Source organism: Solanum verrucosum, unplaced genomic scaffold (genome assembly GCF_900185275.1).
Source record: "Solanum verrucosum unplaced genomic scaffold, falcon-dt-bn FXZP01000062.1, whole genome shotgun sequence".
Taxonomy (NCBI): Eukaryota; Viridiplantae; Streptophyta; class Magnoliopsida; order Solanales; family Solanaceae; genus Solanum; species Solanum verrucosum.
This window is the reverse complement of record NW_026020477.1, coordinates 8,513,028-8,529,523: the sequence shown is the minus strand read 5'-3', so window position 1 is coordinate 8,529,523 and position 16,496 is coordinate 8,513,028. Positions and strand designations below refer to the sequence as shown.

The window sequence follows — 16,496 nt, the reverse complement described above, 5'->3', positions numbered from 1 at the left end:
GGACAAGTAATTAGGAACAGAGGGAATAAATATTTATATAAAAAAAAAAGATAATTAAACTTTAGTAGAAATTGAATAATTGAGTTATGATCTACATTTTAACCTATTTCAATTTAATTAGGACAAATTACTTAACTACACTTTTTTACTTACCTTAATATCCATTTATTTCAAAAATTTCAAAAATTTCAAAAATCCCTTATTTACCTATGTATCCCGCATGTATCTCGTGCACAATGCTATGTATCCCGCTATGTGGAATATATCAAACGTTATGTATCTCGTGCACAACATTATGTATCCCGCTATGTGAAATGTATCAAACATAATATATCCCGTGCACAACGCTATGTATCCCGCTATGTGAAATGTATCAAACCTAATGTATCTCGTGCGCAACGCTATGTATCCCGCAAACATCATTTTTAAGGGATTTTTGGTAAATAGAAAACTAGAAGGAATAGGATGTTATTTAGTACTTATAATATGTGGTTCCTATAATTTATATATTTAGGCCCAAGTAGCTTTTGGGTGGATCAATAATCAGAAATTTTCATAAACAGCTAACACTATAAAAATAATCATGCTCCATAACTAATGTTTATTTAATTACAAGTTATACCTACAATTTCATTAATTAGCTATCGAGATTAGTATTCGTACATCTCGCGTTTTTTTAATGTTGTTTATACAAATATTTTACAATTAATTCCTTCATTGACGCAACAAAATCAATTTCAAATTGTAAAATATCTCATGAATCACGCTAAGTGTATTTCCTTACAATCTCTTACCAAAATGGACTCCTCAAGCTATAAACTTCTTCTTGGTGACTTTACCAATCAAGTGAACATAGTGTAGTATTTGTTGGAGCAGGTGATGATTGAGTTTTGGTAAAGTCTTAATACTGTTCAACAAAATGTTTTATTCTTCGTTCTGGGTTAAAGATTTCTTAAGAGGATGCATCTCTTAGTCTTTGCTTTGGTGATTTGTCCTATTATCAAATGATTTCTAGTTTGATATTCATGTGTTCACCTCTTGTTCAGATGACTTAGTTGCAAAAGTATACTCTTAATGTTTGAACGTAAAAGGCACCCTAGTTTAAGTTCATTTACGTGGTCCACCTTGTCTATTATGCTTTAATATGTACAAAAGAGAATGTATAGTTCACATTATGAAAGCCTTTTGCATCGACTTTGAGTTTCTTGTGGATGGAAAGACAATGAAAAAGAGAAAAGACATTGAAGTTGTCTCGAATTTTCAAAAAGACACTTTAATTTTATGGGCGTCCTATTACCCCATTGAATAACTTCAAAATAGTATGTATATCCCATTTTTCACTCAATACTACTTATACAAAAATATATGTAAGTCATGCATTAATAGTCACTTGACACGTGTTAAAAGTAATTTTTAATTATTTTTATTTGATTTCGTTTCTTTTCTTTTTCTTTTTTTTTCTTTTTCTCTTTCTTCTTCACCTCAACTTGTGTTCTACAAGTAGCCATTCCTTCATCATCGCTGCAACAATCATCAATCCCGTTGTGGTGGGACTGATTTCGCAGTAACACTACCAATTATTTGTTAAACTACCACCAATTAATTTATTTATGAAAATAAACACCGTCAAATAATCAAAATCCAAATACTCAAAATATCATCAAGTCAAAATCTAAAATTTAAATCACCGTCTTCTCCAACTCCTTACTCCCAAATCAAGTTTTCCATAGTTTCATTGCTCCAAAATCCCAATCTTGATTTGTAGGAGGAAAAAATTACTAAACTAATTTCTTATTTAAAAAAAATAAGAATGAACACAATAACATTAGTTTTTTAAAAAAAAACAATGACCATAAAACGAAAAAGAAAAAAAGGACATGGATGCCCCAAGAAATATGGGTAAGCTAGTGATGGTAGGGAAAATAAGAAAAAATATTTGAAAAAATAAAAACTATTCCTAATAAAGGTAAAAAAAAATTAATACATGATTTTTTATGGAGGGTTTTCAAAATAAGTCAAATTGGAGTGTCATATGACAATTTTACGTTGGTCTGAAGCTGTATCAAGAGCCTTTCACGCGCTTATATTTCGTGACAATATAAGTGGTGTTAAAATTAATCAAAATGGTATATTTATTGAGGATTTAGATGGTTTCGTGGGGTAATAGGACACCCGCAAAGTTAAGGTGTCTTTTTGAAAATTCGGGACAACTTCAATGGCAAGTTTATGTCTTTTCTCATTGAAAATAGAAATAGACCAGAGTGTTTGTTGTTTGCAGGGACCACCTAATTATACTTTTATTTATTTATGAAAATAAACACCACCAATTAATTTATTTATGAAAATAAACACCGTCAAATAATCAAAATCCAAATACTCAAAATATCATCAAGTCAAAATCTAAAATTTAAATCACCGCCTTCTCCAACTCCTTACTCCCAAATCAAGTTTTCCATAGTTTCATTGCTCCAAAATCCCAATCTTGATTTGTAGGAGGAAAAAATTACTAAACTAATTTCTTATTAAAAAAAAATAAGAATGAACACAATAACATTAGTTTTTTTAAAAAAAACAATGACCATAAAACAAAAAAGAAAAAAAGGAAAAAAAATGAAGGAAGACATGGATGCCCCAAGAAATATGGGTAAGCTAGTGATGGTAGGGAAAATGAGAAAAAATATTTGAAAAAATAAAAACTATTCCTAATAAAGGTAAAAAAAATTAATACATGGATTTTTATGGGGGGTTTTCAAAATAAGTCAAATTGGAGTGTCATATGACAATTTTACGTTAGTTTGTAGTTGTATCAAGAGCCCTTCACGCGCCCATATTTTGTGACAATATGAGTGGTATTAAAATTAATCAAAATGGTATATTTATTGAGGATTTAGATGGTTTCGTGGGGTAATAGGGCACCCGTAAAGTTAAGGTATCTTTTTAAAAATTCGAGACAACTTCAATAGCGAGTTTATGTCTTTTCTCATTGAAAAATAGAAATAGACCAGAGTGTTTGTTGTTTGCAGGGACCACCTAATTATAGTTTCATATATAATGTATAGGAATACCATCACTATTGATGAAAGGGTCATCATATATACAGAGAAGCAGTGTAATGGTTATGCTGTCAGAAGTTAGCTTTTAGCCAATTACATGTTAAATAAAGAATAATTTAGCTAGTTTGTGCATAAAGGTTACATACAATGTCTTTCTGTTTTCTATAGTACCACTACAGTCCATAAAAGCATTGATATATACACAATGAATATGTCATTTTGTGAATGACATTCCACTCATTCGTAAAGAAGAAGCATGTAATCTTGTTGTGGTCTTTAGTGTGATAAATACTTATCCACCTTACTTTATAGAATTCTGACCTACCCGTCAGTCAACTCTCAAACTCTAAAACCTGACAACTCTGAACAAAGTGGAGCTTACTAATTAACTGAACTTCACAACCTTATTGAAGAAGCATGTCTACCTTTATGTCAGGACCTACATGATTGAATGCAATGCCTCCAGACAACGAAGTATCAATACAAAATAATATATCGAGTATGTAAAGCAATTGAATAATTGAAACTAAAACGATTAAGTACTATAAGTAAATATCAGATATAGAGTCAAGGGATAGTCAGAACATACTTACATGTTCTTGATTTAAACCTCACAAATCATTCAATTCGACCTAATTGGGCCTACTAATACTCCCTCCATTCACTTTTATTTGTCATGTTGTGCTTTTCGAAAGTCAATTTGACTTATTTTTAAAATTAAATTAGATTACATTAATTTGATATTTTAAACAAAAAAATTTAGATATTCAAAAACTATACGAAAAGTACTATACATTGCAATTTTTTACATATTTATGATGAAAAAATATATCCTAAAATGTTAGTCAAAGTTTTTATAGTTTAACTCTAAAAATGAAAAGTACGACAATTAATAATGAACGGAGGGAGTATCATAAAATCCTCAAGTAATCATAGAAGTGAGTCAAGAATAGTCACAACAATCTAATAATTCCTTACACAATCCTACAACAATAATCAAATAATAATCTAATCGAGGCCCCATAAACTCAACAGGTACAAACAACAATCAATATAACATGATCAAACCCCCATAAACTTAATAAGTCAATATATATACCCTATTGGGAATAATTTGACCCCATAGGAAATTTGTATAACTGTCTAGCCCATTGGATATCACTACTAAAAAAAAATAGTGGAAACTAACATAAAAATATCGACCTCCATCGAAGTAAGTAAAAATTGATCTATGATTAGTTTTTTTTTTTTTTTTACGTTTTGAAGAGTTCGACCTCTGAAAGTCAATTTCTTTAATTAAAAATATGTTAAAATTTTGAATTTTGACCTCATTAGGTTGGAATATTTAGTGGAAAAAATAAAAAAATAAATACAATCTAGAAAGTTCAGTTTAATTTAGGTGGATGTATTTTTACGAGAGGTAATTAATGACAACTTACTTAATCTTTAATTCTTCCGTTACATATATTTTTTTGAATTATATGTCTAACGTAAAATTATGCATAAGTATTGACAAGTGTACGAGGGTGTTAAAAATTTGCACACTCTATGTTTGAAAAAAAAAAGTTTTTATTTGTATAGATGGTAAATATTATGTTATAACATTTTATTTTATTTTTGAAATAATCACTGCATAAAATTATGATCTCAATCTGATTAAGTTTGAGTGGGTTAATAATCTATTTAATAATTTTATTAACTTAATTTATTTTGATCAACTGAATTTACCTCATTTAAAAGCTAGGCTGACATACTATCCAAATTGATGTTTTGCTACATAAATCTTATTTTCACCCTTCTTGCGATATATAATATGAAATTTGTGTTCCTTACAAATAATCCAATACCCTAACGTACGTTTTTCAACGAAATTTAATTTGTCAAAAACAAAGTTTAGACCGTTTATTAGTTGTATAACTGCTGGATAATTTGACTCATGCATAGTAATTACTATAACATTTAACACGTTACATGTGATCAATTAGTAGCACTAAACGTACGTAACAGGGCACAGGCCATGTGTAGCCGTTATATGTATTTTGTTTAATCATTCACCTATTGAACGAGAGTTTCATGTGACAAGTAAAAATGAATAATATATTTTATTTAGAGGTTCAAATTATACTATATTTTAATTGTGCACGTGAATTCATGAGCCTCCTCATTAATTAGATATTTCCTAATTCAAATTTTGAAAAAGTTTCAGCATTGATATTACCAATTTTAATTATACACATCAACTAATAAAATTATCCACGCCTCACGCGTGAATTTAATATCACGGAATTTATAAAATATTACTTAAAATCTATCAATCATTAAAACTAAAACACTATATTATCTTACGAAATTACGTGGTAACGAACATTAATAATGTAAAGAAAGATGATATAAGAAAATTTTTCCCCTCTAGTACCCGAAGGAATAGATTCTCTCAGGATAGAATGATTCTATTCACTATTGTATTGATACAGAAACAATGGTGTCAGTGAGCCACTCAACAAGAACAAAGTACATGAATATTTAATTATGCAGAAGAAGTAGTTCCAAATTTTTGTTATTTTAAAATGAGAGAAAATTCCTCTATTTATAGACAACAAAGGTAGTGTGAACAAATGTTTATTGTGCCTTATCGAAAAGGTCACAACTTTTTTGAAAAGTTACAACTCTTCATAAAAGTCGCAATTCTTCATAAAAGTCACAACTTATCATGAAAGGAGAAGACTTGTTTTGGAAATAAATAAATTAAAAGAGAATCATGGTTTGTGGTGGCACCATGTATGAGAGCCTAGGGTTCTCTTTTATTTATATATATATGATATATGATATATGATATATGATATGATATGATTTCAATTAGAACAATCTTGTAGTTTTATATTTATTGAGGTTAATTCATATAATTAGAAGACGTGGCATATTTTATATGGTTAACTACTTAACTCATCTACATAACGATTACTTTTTTTAAAAAAAAAATACTCAGAACACTTAAATTTGAGTTGGGAGTTATGAATACTTTTTTATGTCTTCAACTATCATCAATAGATATAAACCACAGTTCGAAGATATAAATGAGATATACTGAGCAATTTAAAGGATCAACAATATATTAATTCCGCTTAAAAGCATATTTAGATGTAAGTGCGACAAATTTATTCCACGTTAAAAAAGATACAGAGTTTGTAGATTTCACGTAATTCTTTTTATAGAATTTCGGATCGGTGGATAAGATTATGACACGTGTATGTCTGTTAGTATAAAGGGTATATATGTTCTAGTTTTTGGACGATAGGGGCACCAATGTCCCAAAAGTATGACGGAGGGTATCTGCATACCATTTACGATAGTTCGGGGTATATTTGTCCTTTTTTCCTTTATTATATTACTTTAAATTATACAAGTCATCTCACACATTGAAAATGATTAGTACTAGAATTAATAATAAGAGTAAAATAGATATAAAACAATTAAATATATTTTTTGGTTTTCAAATTGAACAAATAAATATAAACATTTATTTTTAGTATAGTGGACACACTACAAAAAAAAAAAAGATTTAATAGAAATTATTTCACGGTAATAATATAATTGTCATTTGTCGTTATATTATATTTAACGATAATAATAAATATATGTGTTTACAACCAACATTCTATATGAATATTGTTAAAAGACTTTGATGACTTTGAATATAATAACATCAACTCAATTGCCACTAAATATTTCTGCGACTAAATATCTCTTTTGTTATCGTAACAAGTAAAAATGGACCGATAGAGTATATGATTCTGAAATTCATCTGTTCTTATACATAGCAAAAAGTCAAATGATTTGTAGGGTTTTGTTTTAAAGCATCCATTAATTGTACTAAAAAGATAACTAAAGTTGAATTTCTTATTATAATCATTTGCTTTCCTATGGATTTGATGGTAGCATTTATTCGTTTACTGTTATTTTGAATCTTATTCCCTTATAAATTGTATTTGAACCTAATTTATAGTTCAAAAAAGGATAAATTATTTGTGGTGTTGTCGAACATTTAAAAACAGTATTAATACCCTTTTAAAGGTAATAAAAATATTAAGTTATTTTTAAAAAGTATTGGCATTACAAGCCTTTTTATATGAAGTGATCCCAAAAAACAAAGTTTATGAAAAATATTTAATTTAATTTTATATTATATGATTCCTTTGATTGATCCCACATAGATGAGATGACCTTATATTATTTCCTTAAAAAAAATAGAAAGAAAATGAAGTCATTCCCCACAAGAAAATAAAATAATCTAATTAATTAAAATAAAACAAAACAGTCTCGACCACAATCATTTTCTTATTCATATTTAATTAAAGTAATTTAACTTTTTTTCGTATCACTAATTAATATCCTCAATACGTTTTTGTGATATCGAGTACTTCCACCTCCAAAAGCAACCTCTCGTGATAATTAGATATTTGTGTCTTAGACTCATTAAAAATATTAATAAATATATATTGAACACTTTTAAAATAGTATAATTTTAAAAAATTTAAGCATTTTCAAATAACAAGCATTCAATAAAATAATTAAGATATTTTCATTGAGCATAGTTACTCTATCGATATACAAATAGTATAAAGATTCAATAAAATAATTAAGATGCGCATAAAATGACTGGACAAAATAGTCATTATATAATAATAATAAGAAAAAAAAGAATGGCACCTGAAGTTTCCAATTTGCCTAGCTTTTTCAAGAAAATCTAAAATTAACTATGAAATTTATCAATAATTCATCGCTAAATAGCTTTTAGTTAATTAAATTTTTATATAATTCATAGCTGATACATAGCTAAATGATCAGATTAGCATGAATTTTTTTTATTGTTTAGCAACAATTTTTTGTTCGTCGCTAATTTCTTATTTTCTTTCTATATATAGTAGACTGAATTATTCTAGATCAAACTAGTTAAAACAACAAATATCTGAATATTGAGAGTGTGAGTTTCATACCTAAACTATTGAGAGTCTAAACTTCATACCTAAACTATCACTTTTTAGTTTGAGAAACACACCTCAGTGGTGTGTGTAATACACTCTCTCTTTTATTTGAAAAAACCTTGACACATGGTATTCCACATGGATAAAATATTCCGCCTTGACAAAAATTAAATATTAAACTATTAATATTAATTAAAAATTAAAGATTAAAGTATTACTATCTATAAAAAAAATATTATTTTTTTAAAAAAAAATTAAATATTTTTTTCTTACCCACTCCACCACCTCCTCCACGTACCCCCCCTCCAAAAAAAAAACCACCCACTCATTCCCCCCCCCCCCCCCAAAAAAAAAAATTGATATTATTTTATTTTTAAAAAAGTAAAAATTCTACTCCATCCTATGTAACTCTCCGCTCCTAATTTTTATTTTTTAAACATTTTTCTCATTTTGTGTTAGATATGTACGTACATATATTTTTAGAAAAAAAATCTATTAGTGTATCGAATATAATATAAAGAAGTAAAAAATAAAAATATGTCTTGCGACGGCAAGTAAAAAATATTTTTGATATGTATATATCTAACACAAAATGAGAAAAAAAAATTGGAAGCGTTAGATGGGGTATGTAGAATTTTATTTTATTTTTAAAAAAAATAATATCTAAATTAGTATTGGGGGGTGGGGGGTGGGGGTGGGGGGAGGAGATGAAGTGAAAAAAAATTAAATTCTTTTATAAAAGAAATTTAAACAAAAAAAAAACTTTGAAAAATGGCCTGGGTGGGGGTGGGGGGAAGTGATGGAGTGGGGCAAGAAAAATATTTTACATTTTATTTTATAAAAGAAATATTATTTTTTTGGATAATAATTTTTTAATTTTTAATTTTAACTAATACTAATAATTTATTTAATTTTTATCAAGGTTGAATGTTTTGTCCATTTGGAGTGTGATGTGACAATTTTTTAAAATAAAAGAGAGAGTGTATTACACACACCATGATGAGAGTGGTATAAAAGAGAGAGACGTGTTTCTCAAACTAAAAAGTGATAGTTTATGTATGAAACTCACACTCTCAATAGGTTAGGTATGAAACTAAAAAAAAAGGTATAGTTTAGGTGTGTTTTTTAAACTTATCTCTTAAATTTTTAATAATTCATAGCTGATACATAGCTAAATGATCAGATTAACATGATTTTTTTTTATTGTTTAATTACCAACAATTTTTTGTTCGTCGCTAATTCCTTATTTTCTTACTATATATAGTAGACTGAATTATTCTAGATTAAACAAGTTAAAACAACAAATATCTGAATAAAAGTAATTGAGATACTCATATACTTTATCAAGGGTGGAGCCACCTTAGGCGAAGGGTGGTCAGGTGCATACTCTTCGTCAAAAAAATATGTGATATACAAAAGTTAAATGTTAATTAATATGAATGTATATTTAATTTTGTACACCCTTAATATAACTGGAAATTTTTTTTACATATTATTTGTTAAATTTCTAGCTCCGCCACTGTTTTTTAGAATGGGAGAATGAATGGCAGTGTCCAAAGAGGCTTTAGAGAAGTACTTTTTAGATGAGCTATATTGAGTTGTCTGTTTCATGCCCCCCACACCAATAATAAACACTAAATCTTCAATTCTTCATCAACTCTTCCCCATCCACTACTTTTTTCCTCTCCTATAAATGGTACCTCTTTGGTATCCCACTTATGATATACGAAGACGGATTCAGAATTTTCATTAACGAGTTTAAAAAATAAAAATATAATATTAAATATTATGAACATCTCAATTATTAAATTAACCTCTAATCTTATGTTTAAGAGGTTTAAAATTTATATATATATATACATTTTAAAAAAATTAAAGTTACTCTTTATATATCGTGCAATTTTTTATTAGGTAAACTCTCTCGGTGCCTTCTAGATCCGCCCTGCTAGCACACAAACCTGAAAGATACAAAAAGGAAAGGTAAACATATAAGGCTAAACAATATCACAGGAGTATCTTTTATGCTTTCTTGATCACTTTTTAAATTTCACGTATCTTTTTTGTTAATTGAGATCTTAAATTTTATATTTTTGTAGAACTCACCTTTAACTTTTGAGCTAAAGTACCAAAAAATGGTGCGAAATAATTAGTGAAATTTCATATAACCATTACATTTTGCTTGAGCTTTTGCATCATAATTGTAAAGACGATTCAATTTTGAGTTAGTAAGGTGACTATGGTCTATAAAAAAATATATATATAAGCTCATACACTCTTTTATTATTTGTTAGAAAATGTAGAATTATTCATAGAATTAGAGTAAGAAAAATAATAATATGAAAAATTACACTCTATAAGTAAATTTTCAAGATAATTTTTTTTTTTTTTTATTAAACTTGATATTTTGTCTATAGGACAGGTGAGGATAAAAGTTCAAGATCATCCATTTTCAAGATTATTCCAATAAATCACCCAAAAATATCTATCAAATAAAATCTATGTTATTAGTTGAAATAAAATACCTTCGATATAAGTACCCATTGGACCGACATTCTAAGTAAATTAAGACTTAAAACATTCAAATAAAAAAATCTAACCAAGACAAGATTTTCTCCAATCAAAATATTAAAAGACTTATATATAGCTAGGTACCTAATTAGTCTATTGTTCTACTCTTTACTCCCTAATAAGCAACATTATTGGTCCCAATAGCCAATTAATTATTCAAATACAACAAAATCATAAAAGTAAAAGTTAACTATAGGACACCAAAATATAGGAAAACACCTCAATAATATAAAATATGAACCACTAGTATTGGTGAGCAACTCAAAGCAAAATGTTATTTTGTATTAGAGCCTGAAATTATGGAACAACATTTTTGTATGGGTCACCATGATATTCCTTTTAGCCTTGAGAAAAGCAACTAAACAACAAGAACAGAGTCCCTAGCTCCTTAAAAAAACTTGTTTTCTTACTTTTGTTTATGGAACATCATCAAACTTGTCCTTGATCATCTCATTAACCAAAAGGACATTTTGTTCATCATCATCATCACTAGTATCATCTCTATGTCCCATCATCTCTAAGTTGGTTAGTCTCTTCGCTTTCAACGCCTCGCCTTCCCAATCTGTGCAGCAATGGACAGTATATAGAATTGAGATAGCACAGGCTGCTTGAGCTGATAACAGACCATACCATAGACCACTAAAACCAACTTTTAGCCAGAAGGCTAAGCATAATGCTACCGGAGTGCCAACGAAGTAAAACGAGCCGAGGTTGATCCGGGCACCTATAACCGGCTGAGCTGTTCCACGGAGTATTCCACAACCTGTGGTCTGAGGACAGTTACCGAGCTCACACAAACCTATTATTGGTAAAACTGATGCCACAAGTGCTTGAAGCATCTCATCTTTTGTAAATAGGCCTCCCCATTTGTTCCTGAAGATCACCGTCCATATAACGTTTATGAATCCAATGACAAACGCACAAGCTAATGCAACTACTGCAGCTAACTTCGCTTTGTATGGTTTCCCAGATCCTAACTCGTTCCCGACCTGAATTGGAAGTTAAATTAGTACAACATTACAGAACTGATCTCGCTTCTTTTTTTAATAAAAAGGTAACTCGGCAACATCAATACACGAAAATGGTATAACATTAAAAATTAGGATGGAAGTAAAATGCCAACCATATAAAATATGCAAAGAGATACACAACTATTTAGGCATGAAATCTTTGGTCAACTCTAGTTGGTTAAATGATGATGTTATCTATTAGCCAATAGATAGGGGAAGTTGTGCATAAGAGGAAGCAACAGGGCGTAGATGTGGCTGCTAGCACGATATCCGTAACCATTCACTGAATTGGACGGATAGGGATGTACATAAAGTATGATGTGATCAAGTAACTGACAAAAAACATACAATCTTTAGGAAGATTATGTGATACCAGACAGGACAAAAGTTTCTGTTTTTTGTCCAGTTTATGTTATAGTTATAATAGAAGCCACTCTGTCTCTTTGGTATTTTAGTTACTATATGAAATCAAGAACCAATATTTCCATAACAACAGGTCTCATGTATATAATTGATGAAAAGGCTAAAAAGAGGAAATGGAGTTCATATATCATATAGAATCAAGCACTCTAATCCAAGAATCACATAAGGGCCAAATCATAAAAGGACAACAAACTTAAGTTCACTGTGGGGTTCCTTACATATCAATATGCACAAAATGTCGACACATTTCATTACCTTTTAGGATCTTATATCACCAAACTACCCAAATAAATGTTCTTAACTACAGTAAATACCAAAAGATGAGCAGTCACTTGGAATAATGAATGGCAAAAGTATAAATGGCCTAACTGCTTTCCACTTCTAAACCACTTGCTTAATCATTAAAAAAGGATTTAGGAGAACTAACCAACAAGCATTTGCAATGTATTTGACTCAAAGAGGTCAAATCATCAATCAAATTAAAGCAAGTTGTTCCCTTAACCCCTAATTAATCAGACTCACATCTTTTCACAATTAAATATGTCAAGTTGACAACAACATTCACAAGCACCAATATGTTACACCTCAATGATCAAACAGACAAGTTCCGGAAAATTGGAACATATCCATTCATTAGTATTTGTCAGCAACCATTACAAAGATCATTATCAACTAACCATCACTTATTTATGCTAGAATAAATAATTGCAGTAGTAGGAATATGGCTGTATCATCCATCCATAGGTTAAAGAACACAAACACGGATTTTTTTGTATTTGCGAGAGCTCAGCAGATTTCATGACTAGACAGGTTTGTCACGAAATTGCATAATTATGACTCCTTTTTCATTTCAGAGCAGACACAGCTTATTGACTTAGTTGAGTCAGACTCCCCAGAGAAGTGGTCCAGGGTCAGTCTTTGGATGTGTTGGTATGTCACACATCTAAAGCAATTTCCCTTAATTACGTGCTAGGCGTGACCGCAAGTTCTAAGAGTATTTTTGGTATGTGCTAAAAGTTAAACTCCATGTTTAATCAAACACGATAAAAAAGCAGTACCATAAACAAACAAACTGTAATGTTTAAATGAAAGTTCTTATCATGTTAACAGCATTAAGTGTGTATCATATGATGCACCGTGCACGTAATCAAAGCAATCACAGTTTAATGGAAACTTACCCTAGCAGATACACAGCCAGCCAAGGCCATGGGAACAGTGTACATAAGGCTAGTGGTCTGTATCATAATCCCGGTAGCAGCCACAGCAAGCCTTGGATTAGGCAAATATCCAGCAAGAACAGTTACAATCTCATACCACCACCATTCTAAACAGATCCCTATACAACTAGGAACTGCCAACTTCAGCAGTGGCCCCAATCCACCACAAATCCCTCCAATCCCATCCGTCCATCTCCACTCCCACCTCCCATAAACATAGACATACCCCATCATCAGCACCATCATATGCAGATTAGTCAGCACTGAAGCCATAGCAACTCCTGGAACTCCTAGCCCCATCACCACAACCAAAAAATAGTTCAAGGGCACATGAAAGAGCACTGCCACAAAAGTACACCACATCTGAGGCTTAGTCACCCCCTGTGACCTCAGATACACCCTCAGAGGCTGTAACAAAGTGTTTGTTGCAAGATCAGGGAGTGAATAGATACAGTAAGTTGCAGCCATTGCTGTTATTTCCTTGTCTTGACGCATGAAAAGCATGATTCCCTCGAGATTAATCCACAAAAGACTTATTGGAATGATAGCCAACAAAAGTATGCAAATCATACGTTGTAGAGACTGTGAAAGCAAGTCCCAGTTCTTGCTTCCATAAGCTTGGCTACAAACAGGCTCAAGACCTGAAGCAAGACCAACAAGAACAGAGTAACCAGTTATGTTTGTGAACCCAATGGAAAGTGCTCCACCAGCAAGTTCTAGACTTCCAAGCCTTCCCAAGAATAGAACAGAAACCACTGCTCTAACATAGACTAAGCAGTTCATTGCTGTTATTGGCAAAGCCATTCCCCATAGCTCCTTCAATTCCTCCACCACCTTTTTTTTTCAAGAATAAAAATGCAAGCTTAGCACCACCTCTTCCATAACATTACACAAATAACAAAATTATAATCTTTGGGGGTAAAAGAACAAAACCTGAGAAGCAGTAGGCAGTTTGTGGGAGAAAAAATCAGGGTCTTTCTCCGCCATTAATGAAGCCTGAGAAATGGGTAGTCAAGAAAACTCCTTAGAATAGCATGCAGTGTCTGAAAACAAACATAACCATCATTCAAGATTTCACCTTTTTCTTTCTCTACATACAAATAAAAGCTAAAACAAAACAAAACAAAATCCACCTGTGCTATCAGTTTCCCAAGCCAAACTTCAAACTGTAACGCAAAAAGAAAAAACAAAAAAAGATGAAGAAGAACACACAAAGTTTGTTCCTTTTCTTTCTTTAACACTACAAAGAAACTAAAACAATGAAAATAAAACCAACCCACCTTATATTTTACCTCTGAGCATCTGTTTCTGAAACCAAAATGGTTTGAATTTCAAGATTCACAGAGAAAAGGGAAAGAAAATCGATGGGGTTCTATAGGGTGGTGATATGTTATGTGTATATATATAGTAGAAATGGATATAACAATTTTTTCTCTTTCCTATTTTATTCTAATGTATACAGTATTATGATAGACTCATACATACATATATACGAAGTGTATATATATATATATGGTAATGGCGGCGACTGTGACCTGAGAAGACACATGAGAAAAGGAAAGCACTCTGTTCTAGTATTTATTTGGAGTGGATGGATAGGGACCCCCCTCTCTCAACCTATAAAAAACACAAGAGGCAGGCAGTGAGGCAGAGAGGGGTTGGAGAATGAGACAATGCCATTTTTTTTTTCTCACTACTGCTCCACTATGGAGTACTACTTTTTACAGTTACATTTTCATTGATAAGTGTATTTATGTTGTGTGTCACTGTGTGTATAAAAGGGGGAGATAGAGGAACTTGGTAAAGGAAAGGAGTAAAGGGCCACCAGTTGGGGTTTGGGTGGGGGGTAGGGGGTGGGGGTGGGGGGGTGCCTTCTTTCGTTTTTTTAGTTGAGGAGAAAAATTTTGAGTCGAGTCTGTCGCACAAGATTTTGTTTAGTGCGGTACATCTCTCGTATGGCTTACAAGTTATTATATAGTGGGGGTTTACCCAATGTGCACAGAGTCTTTCACCCGAAGGGTAGAGGCTGTGATAGAGACGAAAGGTAGAGACTGTGATAGAAGTTATGTGTTATCTTGAAATTTTAAAAAAAAAATATGTGAAGTGTAACACTCATTTCTCTTGTGATTTCAAATAGAGTATAATATTTTTATTCCTTATTTTGATTTATTTATTACCAAACTTGTTTAAATATGATATTTCGACACCATTCTAAAAATACCCTTTGAATAGCACGTTTTTTGTACAAATATAAAAACTACTAGTATAATTTTTTTTTAAAAGTTTTTAGAATTTTTTTTATTTATATAAAGGCTCTTTTTTTTTTCAAAAAAATAAGTTTACTAACTCATTTCTTTCAAAAAACGACCCCCCACAAAATCTTTAGGAATTTAATGATAAAAAATGACCTAGACCTTTTTCTTTGTCGATTATTTTTTAATTATTTATTACAAAAAGTTTTTATTGAAATGCAAACCGTAGATTTGAAATAATGATTTTGATTACAATAAGTTATCTAGCAGAAAGTAGTATTGCAAGTAGTATTACATATAGTACCTAAATAATTATTTATGTTTATTTTAGCCTCTAGAAAGTATCACGTGTTGTTCTCTCCTCATGTGATTCATGAAATAAGGTAGAATATTTTTAAAAAAAAAATAAAAAGATTAGACATATAGGTACAAGTTAGGATTGACAATTTTATAACTCAAAATATTTAGTAAGTTTTAGGTGTAAAAATATTTAGAAAAATTAGTCCAACAAGACCAACACTTCATAAGAAATGTAATATTTTCGTTCCCTTTTTTAAAACTAACACTTTATTAGGAATTTATTATTTTAATCTTTAATTTAACTTGTATGTATAAAAAATCGTATCGTTTTTTACTCCTTTAAAATAGGAAGACTTATGTATCTACTACAATTTTTTATGAATACATGAAGTAGAGTACAAATATAATTGATGTATACATTTAGTTAATGTATACTGTTATAATTTGATTCAAAATATAATATAAATGTGACAGGGTAGCTTCAGTGTGTATATAAAGTTCATCGAGTTTATATACATTAATAGAATATACATATAGTTTATTGAGTAGCTATTGTAGGTCAAAAATGATATTACCTTAATTCAAAGCATTGTGATACATATAAGCATATTTGTATACATATTGTCAATTGTGTATATATTCTAATACTATACATTTAAAATATCGTGAAACTTCACTTTTTACGTACTTC

The 16,496-nt window shown here is 30.3% G+C and overlaps 1 protein-coding gene across 4 annotated transcripts; it reads right to left on the bottom strand.

Moving 5' to 3' along the window:
- Positions 1-10,870: 10,870 nt before the first annotated feature.
- LOC125809486 (protein DETOXIFICATION 54) lies at positions 10,871-14,658 on the bottom strand. 4 transcript variants are annotated; one of them, XM_049489114.1, is made up of 5 exons: positions 14,534-14,652; positions 14,387-14,419; positions 14,187-14,296; positions 13,215-14,087; positions 10,871-11,592 (listed from the first exon to the last, which is right to left on the bottom strand). In XM_049489114.1, the coding sequence occupies exons 3-5, from the start codon at positions 14,238-14,240 to the stop codon at positions 11,020-11,022; spliced, it is 1,500 nt and encodes a 499-aa protein (XP_049345071.1). In that variant the 5' UTR covers positions 14,241-14,296; positions 14,387-14,419; positions 14,534-14,652; the 3' UTR covers positions 10,871-11,019. The 4 variants fall into 4 exon arrangements, with proteins under 4 accessions (XP_049345071.1, XP_049345073.1, XP_049345072.1 ...); XM_049489116.1 differs by having other exon boundaries at positions 14,546-14,621; XM_049489115.1 differs by lacking the exon at positions 14,387-14,419 and having other exon boundaries at positions 14,534-14,658.
- Between the last annotated feature and the right edge of the window lie 1,838 nt (positions 14,659-16,496).

Coding starts and splice junctions, on each gene's coding strand:
- LOC125809486 (XM_049489115.1), bottom strand. CDS start 14,240: ATGGCGGAGAAAGACCCTGATTTTTTCTCCCACAAACTGCCTACTGCT. Junction 14,088..14,186: donor AACTGCCTACTGCTTCTCAG/GTTTTGTTCTTT, acceptor TGAAAAAAAAAG/GTGGTGGAGGAATTGAAGGA. Junction 11,593..13,214: donor CTGGCTGTGTATCTGCTAGG/GTAAGTTTCCAT, acceptor CTTCCAATTCAG/GTCGGGAACGAGTTAGGATC.